Raw genomic sequence first — 16,617 nt, 5'->3', positions numbered from 1 at the left:
TACATATGTGATCTAGAAGTTATTGTGTGGCTTGGAATTGAATTGAGGAGTGTAGAAGGCTTTGAGTGTTTCCTGCACTGAATCGGTCGACCGGTTCAGTGGGACCTGTAGGAATCGAAATTTTGGTGGTCCCCAGGAAACCTCACAGAATCAAAATTCCAGTTAGGGAACTAGTCTACCGATTGGGGCATTTTAAGGAACCCTAGTTTTTCCCATTTTTTTGATATTTAGGGTATTGCCATGTTATTCATGGATAGGAAAAATTTTAGTTTCAAGTTTTTGTCCCCGAAAAGTGATTTAGCGTGTCACTCATCAAGTTTATGAATAATGTGATTTAAGGGCCTATAAATCGTCGTGCAACTATTGGCTGCCACACCTCAATTCGAAAGAGAGGTAAGAGTAGTATAATGGTTGCATATATGTATACATGTTTAGCGTACATGTTAGTTGCCGTCAGAATAACATATCAGGGTATCAATGAAGTGTACATAGAGCTGCACTGAGAGACCAATATACATCTGTTAGGCAAATCAATAGCCATCAAATTAGCATATCAGGGTTTTAGTGAAGTGTATATAGAGTTGCATAGAGATGCCAATAGATATATGCAAGGCTATCAGATAGTATGAACTAACTGCTACCACATCAGTACGACTAGAGTACTGAGTATAAGTTGGATTTGCAGTTAGTCATACTTTATCGAGAACGTTCCTAACTGAGTTAGTAGATTGTGATTAGGTGTATGGGCGCCTGGTTGCGGTTTGGATATATGTTTATGTTTATGATCATGCTTCTCTTAATGGGTCTATCGACTCACAGTTATTACTTGCTTGTGTAGGTAAGAGCAAGGCTAGGGCAGAGCAACCGGGAGACCAAGCAAATTAAGATTGTACATGTCGGGGCGGTTAGGCCTAGAGCGTACGGTGTTTGGAATAGCTTAGCGTATTTTATACAGTCGCTAGGCGACAACTTTTGTATTATGCACTATGAAACTTTTATAAATATTTTGTAAACGGGATCCCAATTATACATACTATTATTTTTGTATCTATAAGTAATTAAATAAAGTTTTAAATAATCACGATTTTTAATAAACTCAGTGATTAGCAACGAGCTGCACAATGAAGTTTAAACACGTTAACACGCCTAAACTAGTAGGGTGTTACAATATGGATGTCCAAATCTTTTCTTTATTACCATTAATTGTAATTACTATTCCTTTTTTCTCAGTTTCCTAATCTTTGACTTTGATATTTATATAAATAGGAGATCACCCATAAAAATAAGAAACTGAAAAATTCTCATCTCTTCTCTATTTTCTTTCTCCAAATTATAATATTTTATAATATTTAGGCTATTTTTGACCGTAGATGTTGATCTAACAGTAAAAATTAACTTTTGAGGTTTATCATCAATTTTTAGAGTTTGAGTCACGGCGGCGAGACCCACTTTGGGTAAGTTGTAGCTTAAATTTGTAACTTTCTTAGGGGTAAAATTTGGAATTAATAACTTCACAATTGCGATTAAAGTGTGAGACATGACATTATAGATCACTGAAATATCTTCAAAATTCAAGTTAAATGATGTCAATTAGATCAATATTGAGGGAGTTATGGCTATTTTATTGAAGGTTGTTCAGGGCCTAGTGCCCAGGTTAACATCCAGCGCCCAGGTTGACATGTGATGTCAACCTAGACACTATGTAAGGGGAAAATGTGTTGGGGATGTATTTCTTTTTTTGTTTAAGTGATATTTTAACATCACTTAGACCATTTCTATGCTCTGACGAAGCTGGTCACTAGTTCTCTAAGATGATACTGTTCTGTAGAAATGGGAAACTCGAAATTATCCAGTTTTTGAGTAAATCACCTTGTCAAAAATGTGAAAATGTGAAGTTGTGAATTTGACAACTTTAACTTCATGTCTCTTAGTTATTGTGAAAAACTAGATGAATGTTCAAGACGGAATCAAAATCGGATAAGTAGAACACAATGCATTAGGCCATATGTCAACTTGGGCATTGGGTGCTTATTTCAGAGCTTTTCAGATGCTGTTTTGATACTTCCAAGATTCTAGAACTTGAGAACAAGGTCTTTGACCCCGTTTTTGACCATATCAGAGAGAATTCTCGGTACAGAATTGGCATTTGAGTGATCAAAACCAGCGCACCAGATTGATTGTCGACTTGGGCATTAAGCCCAACACCAGGTCAACCTGGGTGCTGGGCTCTGTTTCCAGGCCCTCCAAATTGTGGTTTTCTCCGCATGTTTGCTTGTATCTCATTATTTCTAATGTTGGAAAAAATGCCCAGAATACTTTTTTAGAAAGCTGATTAGAGAAAGCTCAGGTTTATAATATGTCAACCTGGGCGTTGGGCCCACTGCCAGGTGTCAACCTGGATGCTCGGTCTAGTTTCAGGTCACCTGGAAGTTATGTTTGGACCCCAGAAATAGTTGAATCTTAATCTTTGTTGAAAAATTGAGAATATGCCTGGAATACTTCTCAAAAACAATCCTCAGAAATGGCCCAGGTTGACAAAATGTCAACCTGGGCATTGGGCTCTTATTCTGGCACCTAGGGAATTGTTACGGGATGGATGTCTAGGGTTTGGGAAGACATCAAGGTGGTTTGGGAATTTTAGATGTTTTTCCTGATAAACTTCTGGGTTTACCACCTCAGAGAGAAATTGATTTTGTTATTGATTTGGCACCTGGAGCAGAACCAGTTTCTAAGGCCCCTTCCAGAATGGCTCTAGCAGAACTTAAAGAACTAAAAATTCAGCTTCAGGGGTTACTTGACCCAGGGTTTTTACGGCCTAGTATGTCACCCTTGGGAGCTCCTGTACTATTTTTCAAGAAGAAAGATGGATCTTTGCGTATGTGTATGGACTACCGAGAATTGAATAAATTGACAATCAAGAACAAGTATCCCTTACCTAGGATCGATGATCTTTTTGATTAGCTTTAGGGGAAGACGGTCTTTTCTAAGTTTGACCTATGATCAGGCTATCATCAGTTGAGAATTCGAGAGGAGGGCATTCTAAAGACAACTTTCCATACTAGGTATGGGCATTACGAATTTCTGCTTATGTCTTTTGGACTAACCAATGCTCCCGCAGCTTTTATGAACCTGGTTTCCTCACATTTGTGTTATTGTATTTATCGATGACATCCTTGTGTACTCTCATTCAGAATAGGAGCATGAGAAACATCTTCAGATGGTTCTACATCGTCTTCAAGAACGTAAGTTGTATGCCAAATTCAAGAAGTGTGAGTTTTGGCTATCTCAGGTGTCCTTTCTTAGACACATTGTCAGTGAAGATGGAATTAAAGTGGATCTGGCGAAGATTGAATCCGTCAGGGATTGGCCGAGAGTGAAAATAGTTACAGAGGTTAAAAGTTTCTTGGGTCTGGCTAGTTATTACTGTCAGTTTGTAGAGGGGATTTCTAATATTTCAACGCCCTTTATCGAGCTTACGAAAAAGAATCAGTTATTTGTGTTAATGGACAAGTGTGAAGCAAGCTTTCAGGAGCTAAAGCAGAGGTTAATCACAACTCTATGGTTAACCCTACCTTCTGATAAAGAAAAGTTTGTAGTTTATTGTGATGCATCCAGACAGGGTCTTGGGTGTGTATTAATGCAGGCCGATCGGGTTATCACCTATGCCTCTCGTCAGTTGAAAGAATATGAACAATGATACCCGACTCATGATCTAGAACTTGCAGTGGTAGTGTTTGCTTTGAAGATTTGGCGGCATTATCTCTACGGAGAGAAATGTGAAATTTATACTGACCATAAGAGCCTCAAATATTTCTTTACTCAAAAAGATTTAAATATGAGACAGAGGCGTTGATTAGAGTTGGTTAAGGATTATGACTCTAAAATCCTTTACCATCTTGGGAAGGCCATTGTAGTGGCTGATGCCCTAAGAAGGAATGGTCCCAGGCAGGTAATTAGTATGATTCGGATTTCACCTCAATTAGCAGAGGACATGGTCAGATCAAGCATCGAGTTTGTTGTAGCTAAACTTCATAACTTGACGCTACAATCTGATCTGTTAGAACAAATTAAAGCTACTCAATTAACTGATCCAGGATTAGTGAAGATCAGAGAAGAGGTTTTTGATGGTCAAGCCAGAGATTTTACAGTGTCAGATAGTGGAATGTTGTTGTTTAAGACTAGGGTTTGTATTCCAAGTAGTCCCGAACTTAGAAATGAAATTCTTGAAGAGGCTCATACCACTCCATACTCCTTGCATCTTGGCATCACTAAAATGTACCAAGATCTTAAACCCTACTTCTAGTGGAGCGGGATGAACAAGAATGTGGTAGAATTTGTATCTCAGTGCCTAACTTGTCAGCAAATTAAGGCTAAACATTAGAGACTGGCAGGTTTGTTGCAGCCTTTGGCACTTGTTGAGTGGAAGTGGGAGAATATCACCATGGACTTTGTGGTTGGGTTACTTAGAACCACGAGTATGTACGATTCAATTTGGGTTGTGGTAGATCGATTCACGATGTCTGCACATTTTCTACTGATAAAAACAACTTTTACAGTGGATCAATATGCAGATTTGTGCATCAAAGAGATAGTAAGATTACATGGTGTTCCAAAGTCTATCATATCAGATAGGGATTCGAAGTTTACTTCTATGTTCTGGCAGAGTCTTCAGCAAGCTATGGGTACCAAACTGAAATTCAGTACGACTTTCCATCCTCAGACTGATGGACAGTCCGAAAGGACAATTTAGATTCTGGAAGATATGTTACGAGCTTGTGTAATGGATTTTGAGAGCTCCTGGAGTAAGTATCTACCACTAATAGAGTTCTCATATAATAACAGTTCAGAGTACAATAGGGATGGCTCCCTATGAATTGTTATATGGCAGAAAGTGTAGATCTTCCATTCACTGTGATGAAATGGGAGAGAAGTAATACTTAGGTCCGGAATTTGTACAACGGACTAATGAAGCAATAGAGAAGATTAAAGCCAGAATGCTTGTCTCTCAGAGTAGGCAAAAGAGTTATGCAAATCTGAAACGCAAAAATGTAGAGTTTCAGGTAGGAGATCAATTGTTCCTATGGGTGTCTCCAATGAAGGGGATTAAACGTTTCGGGAAAAGAGGCTAATTAGCATACCCTTTAGCTTTGCCTCCAACTCTTACAGCAGTTGACAATGTATTTCATGTTTCCATGTAACGGAAGTACGTTTCAGACCCTGCTCATATACTAAGCTATGAAAATCTTGAGCTGCAACCAGACTTATCATACGGAGAACAGCCAGTTCAGATCCTAGACAGAAAGGATAAGGTTCTTCGGAACAAGACCATAGATTGGGTCAAGGTACTTTGGAGAAAGAGCAAGGTGGAGAAAGCCACTTGGGAGTTAGAGTCCTACATGAGGGCTCAGTATCGAGAGTTGTTCAGGTTAGATTTTAAGGAGGAAATCCTTTTAAGGGGGGATAATTGTAAAGACCGCTTAACTTTAATGTAGGAATTAGTAGATAAATAGCGTTTAATTATGAAACTTACATATTAGTTATGATTTTTTATTTTATTAAGCTGATATTATATTAGATAAAACCAATTTTCTATTTCTTTTTATGAAAAATAAGAAATTAAACAAAAAAAGAGTTTTCTCTCTCTAAGTCCTCTGTCTCTTTCGAACCCCCCTTAGAACCCAGCTAGGGTTTAGTTTTTCTTCAGCAATTCAAGGTGATTTTAGCAAGCTTTAAGTTTTAACAAGTCAAGGTAAGGTTCTTAGCATCTCTTTCTTTGGTTTTAAAAGCTTTAAGTTGAGATTTATGCATGAATTTGTATGTTTGGGTACTGTACTTGTTGTTGTTGATGTTTATTGTTGTTTTATGGAGTTAGGTTATGGTTAATTATGTTTAATTAAGCTAGTTTTGATAGCTGTTGTAAGGTTTGAACAAGCTTTGAGTTTTAGAACTCAAGCTTGGCTCTTTAATGGTGAATTTTGATTTTGAGCATGTTATGTTGTTCAGTTGCTTGGGTTATGTTTATTGGGGTATAATATGCAGGTCTGGAAGGTTTGGATTCGAATTTGTTGGGTTTCGAAATTGTTTGGGTTACCTAGTGTGGCTTGTAAAACTAGTTAACCGGATCTGCAGCTGGGTTCTCGAACTTTTCGTGTTAGTTTCAGAGTTTTGGTTGGGCAATTCCTGGTTAGTTTAGGGTATTGCCATGTTAACTTTTAGTAGGAAACTTTTGGTTTAAAACCTTAGTCCCCGGATGTGATTTAGCGTGTCACTTACCCGTGTTATGAATGATGTGATTTAGGGGCCTGTAATTCACCGAGTAGTTGTTCCGCTCAGGTTGCTCGGCACACCTAAATTCAAAAATAAGGTAAGATTAGTATAATGTTATGCATATGTATTTACATATTTAGCGTACATGTTGTTTATGCCTGTTAGAGTACATTGATAGCAGTGTCAGTATACATAGAGTTGTACTGGATACTGATAAATGTAAGTTTGGCTAGAATGCTGATCGATGCTATCACATTAATATGGCTAGAGTATGACTAGCATATTGAGTATAGACTGATACTATGGTCAATGATATTGTCGTATGAACGTTCTAAACTCAGTACCGTGGACACGAGGACAGGGTTTTGGTTGGGTGTATGGGCGCCTGAGTATAACCCGAGATATTATTATGTTTAATGTTATGCTTTTCTTACTCAGTCTGTTGACTCACATTTGCTATTTCCATGTGCAGGTAAGGGCAAGGCTAAGGCTGAGCAGCCGTGAGAGCGAGTAGATGGAGATTGTACATGTCGAGGCGGTTAGGCCTGGAGGGTACGGTCTTTGGGACATCAGGGCTTATTTTGTATAGTTGCTAGGCGACAAACTTTTGTATATGCTCAATGAAATTTTTGTAAATAATTTTGTAAGCGGTAATGTGAAGACCGCTTAACATTAACACTTTGGGTTAATTAATAACTAGGGTTTATTCATGAGATTAAATTTATTTATAATATGCATATTGTGGAAATTTATTTAAGTTAGTATATATTTATTTATTATGCCATTTATGTAAATTGCTTAATTTCTGTGACTGTGTTCGGAAGCTGTGGAAAGTGACGTTGGGCCTTTAGAGAGTCGCATTTTGTTGGGTATAGAATTTTATTATCATCGGGGTGTTATTTTTAGGTTTTGATAATATTGAAAATGAGTTATTTGACTATTGACCAAACTACCCTTGATTACCATTAATTTTTGAATTATTAGTTAAGGGAAGATAGGTAATTTGATGGATGATTGGTTTGTCTTTTGTGGGCATTGGGGGCTAGTTTCCTTAGTTATTGATAAGGGTTGATTTTATTTTCAGCAAGTAAAATAAAAAGAAAAAGAAGAATAAAGGTTATAGAAAACAAAGTTAGAACCTTCTCTATCTTTCTCTTCCTCTCTTTCGAATTCCTTGAGCCAGCAAGGTTTGGGATTTTTCTTGGTTTAATTCAAGAATTTCAGCAAGGATTTAGAATCTCTAACCCAAGGTATAATTTTCTAGAACTCTTTTTGTGGTCTCTTTGAATTTAGAGTGAGTTGTGATTATATATTTGTAATTTTAGTTGCTATGATAATTGGAGTTGTTGGATTTCATATTCTGGAGCTAAATTGAAGTTGATTGTGTTGTTTTTAAGTTAATTTGGTTGAATGGTTAGGTTTTGTGAAAGTTGGATGTTTGAGAACTCAACCTAGGTCTTTAATGGTGTCTTTGGATTTTGATTAAATTGTTGAGTCCTTTTGCTTGGGTTTTGTTTATTGTAGTATTTAGAGGTATTCTGGAGGTTGTGAGTGAATTTGGGTTTGATTTGAGTTGTGGGGGGACTTTTTCGGGTTCCCAACATAGAACCGGTCGACCGGTTTTGGGGGACCTATAGAACTCGTCAACTGGTTGGTACCCAGGAACCGGGGTTCCGCTTGGGAACTGGTCTGTCGGTTGGGCCATTTTCTAGAACCTTAGCTTTCCCCATTTTTGTGTTGTTTAGGGTATTAGCATCCTATTTATTGATAGGGTTATCCTTAGTTTCAATTTTAAATCCCCGATAAGTGTTTTAGCGTGTCTCTCATCGAGTTTTGAACATTATGGTTTAGGGCCCTGTAAAGCGTCAAGATGCGTTTCCATTCAGGCTGACCGACACACTTGAGCACATAACGAGGTAAGATAGCATAAATGATATGTATTTGAATATATGCTTAATATTAATTGTCTACACTACTAACACTAAATGAGATGTGAATTTAAGGGTGTTAGTGGAGTGTAGCATTCTAGGATGGTTACAGTGTTACCAACACGAGAACTAGAGGGTACGTCGTGCATGTGGTACAAAACTTAGTAACTTCCAGGAGTACAATAATGGCTCTACCAACACGAGTACCGAGTTGGTACTTTAGTGCATTTGGTATAGTGGTCGTACTTCCCTTAAGAACGTTCTTAACTATTTGGTGGGCTCGGTTGTTGAGCTCAGGGCGGCTTAAGCATAAATTCGGTATAACATTGCTTATAATATCTTACTGAGTCTGTTGGCTCATCAGTTTGCTACCTTGTGTAGATAAGGGAAAAGCTAAGCTGGAGGAACAGAGAGATGGAGCTCGGCAGTGATTGTACATATCGCGGCAGTGCAACCTGGAGGGTTTCGATCTTTTAACATTTTGAGTTACTTTTGTTGTTGCCTGTCATTTGTTTTAAAAAAAATGTTTAGGGATTTTGTAATAGCAAATGTGGTTTTCAACTGTGTTTATAACTCGGGATCCCGACCTACATAGTTAATTAATTATAATATAATAAAATTAGCTCTTGAGTTTAAGCAAGTTTCAAATACGGGTGTTACAGGGATCCCGGTTTTATTTTAATGTTTATAATTAATTAAGCAAAGTTTTAATTAATCACGATTTTCAATAAACTCGCTGATTAGCAACGAACTGCACACTTAAGTTTAAAATCAGGTTAACATGCCTAGAATAGTTAGGCTGTTATACCTCCTAGGTTGACTGGTATGACTCAGGACTACTCAACTTCGAGATGTCATTTTTCTTGCCATGTATCAAACATAGATGTCAACGTCACTAGGAAAAGTTTCAGGGTTAATATTTTTCCCCAAGTCAACTTTACACTATTGTGGAGTTGACTTAATGACGTGAATCGGGCGCGTTTCTCTTGAAACTACTACATGGTCATCAATTATGACCATCTTAGACAATTGTTTCTAATCATCAAGCATGTTCAATAGAATTAGGATTTTGAATTCCCTTGCTCTTGTGTTAGGGAATTTTATTAAATTGTTAAGCAAAGAAAAAGAGGAAAACTTATCATTTTTCACTTATCTTTTATCTTTTTATTTGAAAACTTATAATTTTCATGTATTTCTTATGGTATTAGGATTTATTGGATTGAAATACTATTGTTGAACATGCCATTCGAAAATTAAGGGTGTGTTTGGAAGTAACTGTGTAATTGCTAGGATGGTAATTACACAGTTTAGTAATTACACTATATTTTAAAATGCAAGGTGTGTTTAGATATGAGGTGGTAATTACATATGAATTCCTAATATCTTGTTTGGCAAAATAGTTAGTAATTACATGGGAAAATAATATTTTTAGTAGCTAATGTTTAATATAAAAAGTTTTTAGTAATTACACAGTGTAATTACATTCAATTCTCACGGGGGGCATGAGAATTTGAGAGTATAAATTGGAACTCCTCAACTACTTCCAATTACACAGTTACAGTGTAATTACATGGTTAGACAAACATGCCACATTGTTTAATTACCTCCAAGTACAGATAAATCCAATTACATTGTGGCTTTCCAAACGCACCCTAAAAAAAATAGAAGAAAAGATAAGATCTTTGATCTTTTGCTTATTATTTTTTTAAACTCTAGATTTATTTGAATCTTAATAGCATTAAGAATTGCTTTTACCTTCTAAATTAAGAATTCTTATTCCTATTCTCATAGAAATTTTAAAATTACTAAGCCATAAGGAAAAGAGAAAAGATATTTTGATCTTTTTCTTTGAAGTTTTACATTTAATAGACTCCCAATTAGATTAGGAAACTGATAATCTTAAGCTAACACTAAATTATTAGATATAGCTTAACTAATAGTCAAAATTCGTAGAGAAAAAATTATAACACTTATGGCATGTTTACTAATAAGTAATGGGAATCAATGGTATGGTAATCATTCCCTTACATTTGTTTACTTACATTATTAAAATTAAGAAAGAGAAAACTTGGTTAAATAAGGGAGAAAAGAAGGGAGAACATCCCCCACAAATTTTGTAAGGAATGTCATTAAGGGTAATGGATTTTAATTATTTTTATTTTATTTTTAATATTAAATATACAATGACAATTTTATCCTTTAAAATATGTCTTACAAAAGAACTACTATATAATATGGTTTAACTCAAAAGGGCACTTTAGTCAATTTAAGCATTCCGATTACGTTTCTTAATAAAGTAAACAAAATAAATCACAACTATTCCATTTTCAAAAAACTTTAGTAAACAACATATTACAAATATTGATTTCGATTATTTTTATTTATTCCGTTACATTCATTTGTTAATTTATTATGATTTTGATTACTGTATAGTAAACGTGCCATTAATGAGAACATAGATACAGCCTAAAAATGTTATTAAGAAAAAAAAATTGAAATGTTAAAATATATATATATGGGTATGCTCTTAATGGGTATTACCCATGTATGGGTATTTTATTCTTGACCATTGGATCAAATATCTAATGGTTGATATTTATAATCATTAATTAAATATTAAAAAATTATTATTTCCTATTTTGTTATTCTCTATATTCCTAAAATAGATAAAACTATTAATAGAAATAAAAAATTTATTTTTGGAATTGTTATTTAAAAAATAAAACACACTAAAAAAACTAACAAATTATTTTTTTTTTAATAAAAATCATTTTAAAGATTAAAAAGAAAAAAGTGTATATTTATCTTTTTATAAAATTTCTTCGAACTAGAATTATAAATTGCATTACTGAAAACAAAAAAAAAAATAATAATTTTAAGCTTTAAACTGTAATACATATAAAATGTATAAGATTTTTTCTAAACCTAAAATCTTTAATTTTATAATAATTAACAATTATTTATATGTTTTTATTTTTTAAGAAATACTTGAGCTTACCAAATCTATAAGAACAAAACCAATGAAGAAAATTTTAACAAAAAAAAAAAATGAAGGAAGAAAAATGTGTCATAAACATTATTGAATAATGGCAATTGCCAACACAAGAATTTCAGCACAAAAAATTATATTTGACCCATAGACAAGATATATCATTTTCCAATCCTAAAAATATAAATAATGAACAACACCTCATTAGTTATTCTAGGAGAATGATGCATATTAATATTAAAAAAATCATTGGATGATAATAATATTTCTCTAACAATGATAGCCTAAGTAAGAACTAAGAAAAATTGTAGCGTTTTATTTTTAAGAGTATGAATAATATTAAGACAATTGGATTCCACAATCAAGCTCTTATTCTCTTAATAAAAAAAAAAACACATTAATATACATGTAAATGATTTTTAGTTTTACAATAATAAATTATTAATAAACTCACAATTTTATAAAATAATAAAGTAATAATTTTATTTAATTTTCAAAAATAATTTATAATTTTTTGTCAAACTATTAATTGTAATTATTATTTCTAATTTTATAAACAATAAATATAATTTTTTTAAAAAAATAATTGTTAAAAACTTGCCATAAAAAGTTATTAAATTGTTACATTATTAATACTTTTTAGTTTCTATCCACAAGTGTTCTAAATATATATATATATGGAGTATATATTATATTTATTATGGTATAAACTGGAGGGATCCTCTAAACATTAAACTATATTGTAAACAGAATTGGTGTAAAAAGTCGAAAATAGATTCAACACGGACAAGCGTGAAAAGGTTCAAATCAAATTGACCTTGATACAAAATACCAAACTAGTTTCAAAATAATATATCCAAGGATTATCTAAGTTGGTAGGTGAGCACATAATATAAAAGAGAATGTATATATTAACAAATTAAAATGAATCCAAACAAAAAAAAAATTAAAATGTAATTTATATTAAAAAAATTTGTACACGATATATACATGTGTATACTATTTTCTTTTTAATAGAAATGTGAGTTTTTAGTGTTATGATGGTGGCTCTATTTCTTTTTGTTCTACATGTATATTCCCAAAGAATTATATATAGGCATGTCAGGTCAATGTTATTTTCTTATATACAAATACATGAGCCGAAATTTAAATTTTTTTATTATGAGAGTAAAGTAACATGTGCTTATATATTGCATTATTATATTTATGATAATATTTAGTTGTAGGTAGAATAGAATAGAAATTATTTTTATACTATTTTTTTTATTTAGTTGTATTTTAAAATATTCAATTATTATTTTTATTCTTATTCTTATATTTATGTTTTTATTTCTGATAACTAAACACTATTTTACTATTTTAGTGATTATATGATAAGGTCTCTTAACAAAATTGAAAACATAAATAAATCATTTTTATTTTAAAAGTATAATGTATGTATTTACATTTTTACGTAGAATAAACAAAATTCTCTCTTAAACTTAATTTATTAGTTTCTTAAGTTTATTTTTATTTTTTCTGTAAAATTTTTTATGTAATACAATATATTATTTTGTGAAATATTTAAATATATTTCTTTTGAAAGTAAAAATTAAAATATTATTAGTAAATTTGTGATATGGTATATTCTTTTCTTTTTTATTATTGTTTGTAATAGTATTTTTTTAATATTAAAAATAAAATTTTATTCTTTTTTTTCTTTGTAAATTATATATTTATGTTGCTAAGTTTTTTTTGAATGTATATATAAATCTTCTAGAAGAGTATAGATGTAATTCATGTTAGAGATTTTATTACAATGGAAGAAAATCAAGATTTATTACAACTCTATTGTAAAATAATACAAGGACTAAAATAAGAGATTGATTAAATATATATTACAATACATATATATACACTATATATTATATATATATGAAAGGTAGAAGAGAAGATTACAACACATGTAATATAAAATATGTATATATATAACAAGATAATAATATATATATACACTCACTCACAACCTTGAGTGTAGATTAGTGGGGATCACCATGACTTGAACAAGGTATTACACCTTTGTCCAAAAGCTTATTTCCCCCTATCTCTAAGCACTAAGGGAACTCTCATAGAAATAGCTTTGGGAATTATCAAGCCTTTTAGGGTTTTCTAGCAAAGTGCTTTCTTGATAGAAAACTTGACATCTCTTACTCCCAAATGAGCACCATAGACCTCCTTTATATAGTGTTTAGGATATCACCATTTGAAATTCAAACTCATAACCCCTATAGATGTTATGGACTCAAATGTAACTCTTACACACACCATAACTCCTATAGCATTAAGAATTTCAAATAAAGGTGTGTAACATCTTTTACACTCTTAATGTTGGTGATAATGGTGGAGGTTACTCATAGTAACAACTCCTCAAATGTTACAAAAAGATGACAAGTAATATAGTCATATGTTACATATTATTAGTTTATTACACATATTTAATCTATATATTATATTATTATAAATAATATAACAATCCCCCACTAGATTAAATATTATCTCTTTAGTAATAAACTTGTAACATTTGTAACATTTATTTAATCAATCAAAAATATTATATCAAAATATAACATTCCCCCACTTTGATTGACTAAATACACACTTTTAAGAAGTCTTGCTTAGGTGCATTAGGTAAAATGTCTTTCGATTTGAATTTTACCTTAGTGTAGTTACCACAAAGTTTGATGAAATTTTGGTTGCCGTAGCATTGAACCATTATTCCTTTAATACAAACCGGTGATAACACACACACCCTCGCTAATGCTCACTTGAGACCGCATGTCTCGCTCTTGCACCGTTAATGGCCATGTGCAAAATTCCAATTCATGGACTCTCTAGAGAATAACTCCCAATTCTCATAAGAGGCGGCACCACCTCTAGTCCATATAGGTGGAGTTTTAGTGTCTCACCACTCTTTAGACACTTCTTAAGCTTAAGTGAGTTTTCTTAAGCTTAAGCTCCATTAAAAAACCTTTTGGTTTTAACCCTCAATTTTCACAACATGTACTCATCCATAGATGGGACAATTGAGTACCATATTCACTCTATTGACTTGTTATTACCTATTGAACTTAAGACTAGATGTTTACTAGTGTCAAGATAGGTTACCATCAATGAGAGAAACACTAAGGGAGTTTAGGCCCCATCCCTCGAAAATTCATGCTTTAATCTTGTACGGAGATTAAGCGATTTGTTATAACCTCTCACTATTGATTCCATGTGAATCATGCATGCCAAAAAATAGTGTTCACTTTGTGACCACTTTTCTCCTTAAGTACTTAAGCTTTGAAAATTCAATCATAAAAGATTAATTTTCACACAACTCAAATTCTCAATAATTTAGATACCAAACATATCAAAATTAAACACTAATTTAGACACCAAACATGTCTAAATTATACTTTATTTTAAGACACCAAGCATGTCTTAAACTTTTTACATTGGAGTATCACCCCCACACTTTCACATTTCACTATCAAGATAATATCTTGATTTTAAAATATAGAAGACCACTTTGTCTCTATAACTCTTTTAATTAATTTCCTTCTTGAAATTATTTTTACCAAAAATTTGACACCAAATATGTCAATATTTTCACTTATGCACATAGCCAAACTTGATTTAGAATTTGAATTCAAAATCAAAAATATCAACAATGTCTCATCACATTTTGATTAAATTTGTGGCTCACCCCCACACTTTCACATTAAATCTCTTATCCTTGTATTCTCACAATCTTGATTTATCTCCTCTTCCATTGAAAAGGGATAAGCTTTTGATTGTTAGAGATTTTATTACAATGGAAGAAAATCAAGATTTATTACAACTCTATTGTAAAATAATACAAGGACTAAAATAAGAGATTGATTAAATATATGTTACAATACATATATATACACTATATATTATATATATATGAAAGGTAGAAGAGAAGATTACAACACATGTAATATAAAATATGTATATATATAACAAGATAATAATATATATATACACTCACTCACAACCTTGAGTGTAGATTAGTGGGGATCACCATGACTTGAACAAGGTATTACACCTTTGTCCAAAAGCTTATTTCCCCCTATCTCTAAGCACTAAGGGAACTCTCATAGAAATAGCTTTGGGAATTATCAAGCCTTTTAGGGTTTTCTAGCAAAGTGCTTTCTTGATAGAAAACTTGACATCTCTTACTCCCAAATGAGCACCATAGACCTCCTTTATATAGTGTTTAGGATATCACCATTTGAAATTCAAACTCATAACCCCTATAGATGTTATGGACTCAAATGTAACTCTTACACACACCATAACTCCTATAGCATTAAGAATTTCAAATAAAGGTGTGTAACATCTTTTACACTCTTAATGTTGGTGATAATGGTGGAGGTTACTCATAGTAACAACTCCTCAAATGTTACAAAAAGATGACAAGTAATATAGTCATATGTTACATATTATTAGTTTATTACACATATTTAATCTATATATTATATTATTATAAATAATATAACAATTCAACAGCAAAAAGTCCAAAATATTGTGACTTTTAATTAAGTTACAGATATAGATATTTTTTTAAAGAGATTTATATATATAATAAGCTATTGTTACGTGCAATATTCCACGTATACTTACTTATATTTTTAGTTTTTATTTTTATCATGTGCATTTTTAAAATTTTATAAATAAAATAGAATCCACTTATCAATATTTTATTTTTTAAAAAATAAATAATATTTAAAGTTTTAAACACTTAAAGAAAATAAATATAAAGTTTAAGAATATTAAAATTGAACATACTCTAATATTAAAAATAAAAGTAAAAAATAATAATATTACAAATAATATATTAATATTTATATATACTTAAATTAATCTAAAATGAATAATATTAATATTATATATATTTAAAAAACTAACTCTACTAACAACGTTAAATTTAACAAAATATTTTTATATTCTTAGGGAGCGTTTGGAGTGAAGTTTTAAAAATAATTTGATTATAGGGAATATTATGAAAGAGAATATAATTATATAGAAATGTGTAAATTGTGTTTAGCTGTATAGGGCAATATGTAATCATATTCGAGTTCATTGAATTATACTGTTTAGTTGAGTACAGGAATCTTCTATATTATTTTAAAAAATTTAAATAAGAAAACTTTTTATTATACCTGTTTAATGTTTATTATACATAAAAATAAAAAAATTATTCATTAAAGAAATATATTTATTAATTAGTAAATATTAAATTTTATTATATTTTTTAATAATTAAAATGAACATTTCTATATATTTTATCACTATGTTTTTTATTTGTGTTTGCTATGTCATTTATGTATACCATCCGCATAAAATTTATGTATAATGCATATATATGTTATTGCTAATAACATA

At 31.7% G+C, this 16,617-nt stretch overlaps 1 protein-coding gene across 1 annotated transcript; it reads left to right on the top strand.

Moving 5' to 3' along the window:
- The first annotated feature begins 2,745 nt into the window (after window positions 1-2,745).
- LOC133036995 (uncharacterized mitochondrial protein AtMg00860-like) lies at window positions 2,746-3,697 on the top strand. The gene is made up of 3 exons (XM_061113788.1): window positions 2,746-2,841; window positions 3,192-3,242; window positions 3,290-3,697. Exons 1-3 carry the CDS (start codon window positions 2,746-2,748, stop codon window positions 3,695-3,697), a joined length of 555 nt encoding a protein of 184 aa, XP_060969771.1.
- The last annotated feature ends 12,920 nt before the right edge of the window (window positions 3,698-16,617 follow it).

Source organism: Cannabis sativa, chromosome 4 (genome assembly GCF_029168945.1).
Source record: "Cannabis sativa cultivar Pink pepper isolate KNU-18-1 chromosome 4, ASM2916894v1, whole genome shotgun sequence".
NCBI classification, from domain to species: domain Eukaryota; kingdom Viridiplantae; phylum Streptophyta; class Magnoliopsida; order Rosales; family Cannabaceae; genus Cannabis; species Cannabis sativa.
The sequence above is the reverse complement of the archived record's forward strand: the minus strand, read 5'-3'. Positions and strand labels throughout refer to the sequence as shown.